Source organism: Egretta garzetta, unplaced genomic scaffold (assembly GCF_000687185.1).
Source record: "Egretta garzetta isolate BGI_Z169 unplaced genomic scaffold, ASM68718v1 scaffold333, whole genome shotgun sequence".
In the NCBI taxonomy this organism is placed as follows: domain Eukaryota; kingdom Metazoa; phylum Chordata; class Aves; order Pelecaniformes; family Ardeidae; genus Egretta; species Egretta garzetta.
In genome coordinates, this window is record NW_009259179.1 from 994,088 (window position 1) to 994,831 (window position 744).

At 48.4% G+C, this 744-nt stretch overlaps 1 protein-coding gene across 1 annotated transcript in view; it reads right to left on the reverse strand.

Annotated features, from left to right (window-relative positions):
- TCTEX1D2 (Tctex1 domain containing 2) overlaps positions 1-505 on the reverse strand; it is a gene marked incomplete at its 5' end in the record, with an annotated part of 4,762 nt that extends 4,257 nt beyond the window's left edge. The window contains one exon of the mRNA XM_035891236.1: positions 277-505. Coding sequence (XP_035747129.1) covers positions 277-505 — 229 coding nt within the window. The remainder of the gene's footprint in view (positions 1-276) is intronic.
- Between the last annotated feature and the right edge of the window lie 239 nt (positions 506-744).

The following is a 744-nucleotide window of genomic DNA, read 5'->3' on the forward strand; positions in this document are numbered from 1 at the left end:
TCATTTCTCCACAGCTTCTTTCCCCCTGCAGCTCCTCCAAGGCTGACATCCCACACCAGCCAGTCTATACGAAAACAAATCTTGTCTGCTTGAATTAGGTTTCTAGTCCTGCGGGCGAGGAACGCATGTATATAGGCCAGAATGTTTCATAACGGTAGACTCGAGTCAGTCGATGGGGAAGCAATAGATTTCAAGAATAAAGGAGGAAAGAGGGATTTTGTCAAAGGGAGAGGACACAGTAAGAAAATAAATGACCTCCCCAGCATTCCTCCTTACCTTTCAGTCTGTCTTTTATTGTCTCTGATAAAGACTTTGTAAGCTGAGGCATTTCTTCTGGGATGTACTGTACGTTGGCCAGCTTCTCCTTCAGTATCGCATGGATGCATTCTTTTACTGTGGATGATTTAAACCTATCAGGCCAAAAAAAAAAAACAGCAACAGGAGGCCCTGGAAGTTCACACAACGTGTAGAAACATACATAACCCCACCTGGGGAAATTTAGCTTTCACATATTAAAGAAAAATGACAAATGAAAAACCATGGGGAAATAAAAGCCCAGCGCAGAGGGAGATACTTAACCAGCCCGGCCGAAAGGCAAACACCCACAAACACAGGCACGACACCAGCCCCACTGGAGGTTGGCCCTTCCGCAGCACCCCCCACCTGCGCTCCCCTCGCCTCCCCACCCACATCCCCCTACACCTCATGTCAGACTCGGCCTGGGACCCCAGTCCCCAAACCCAG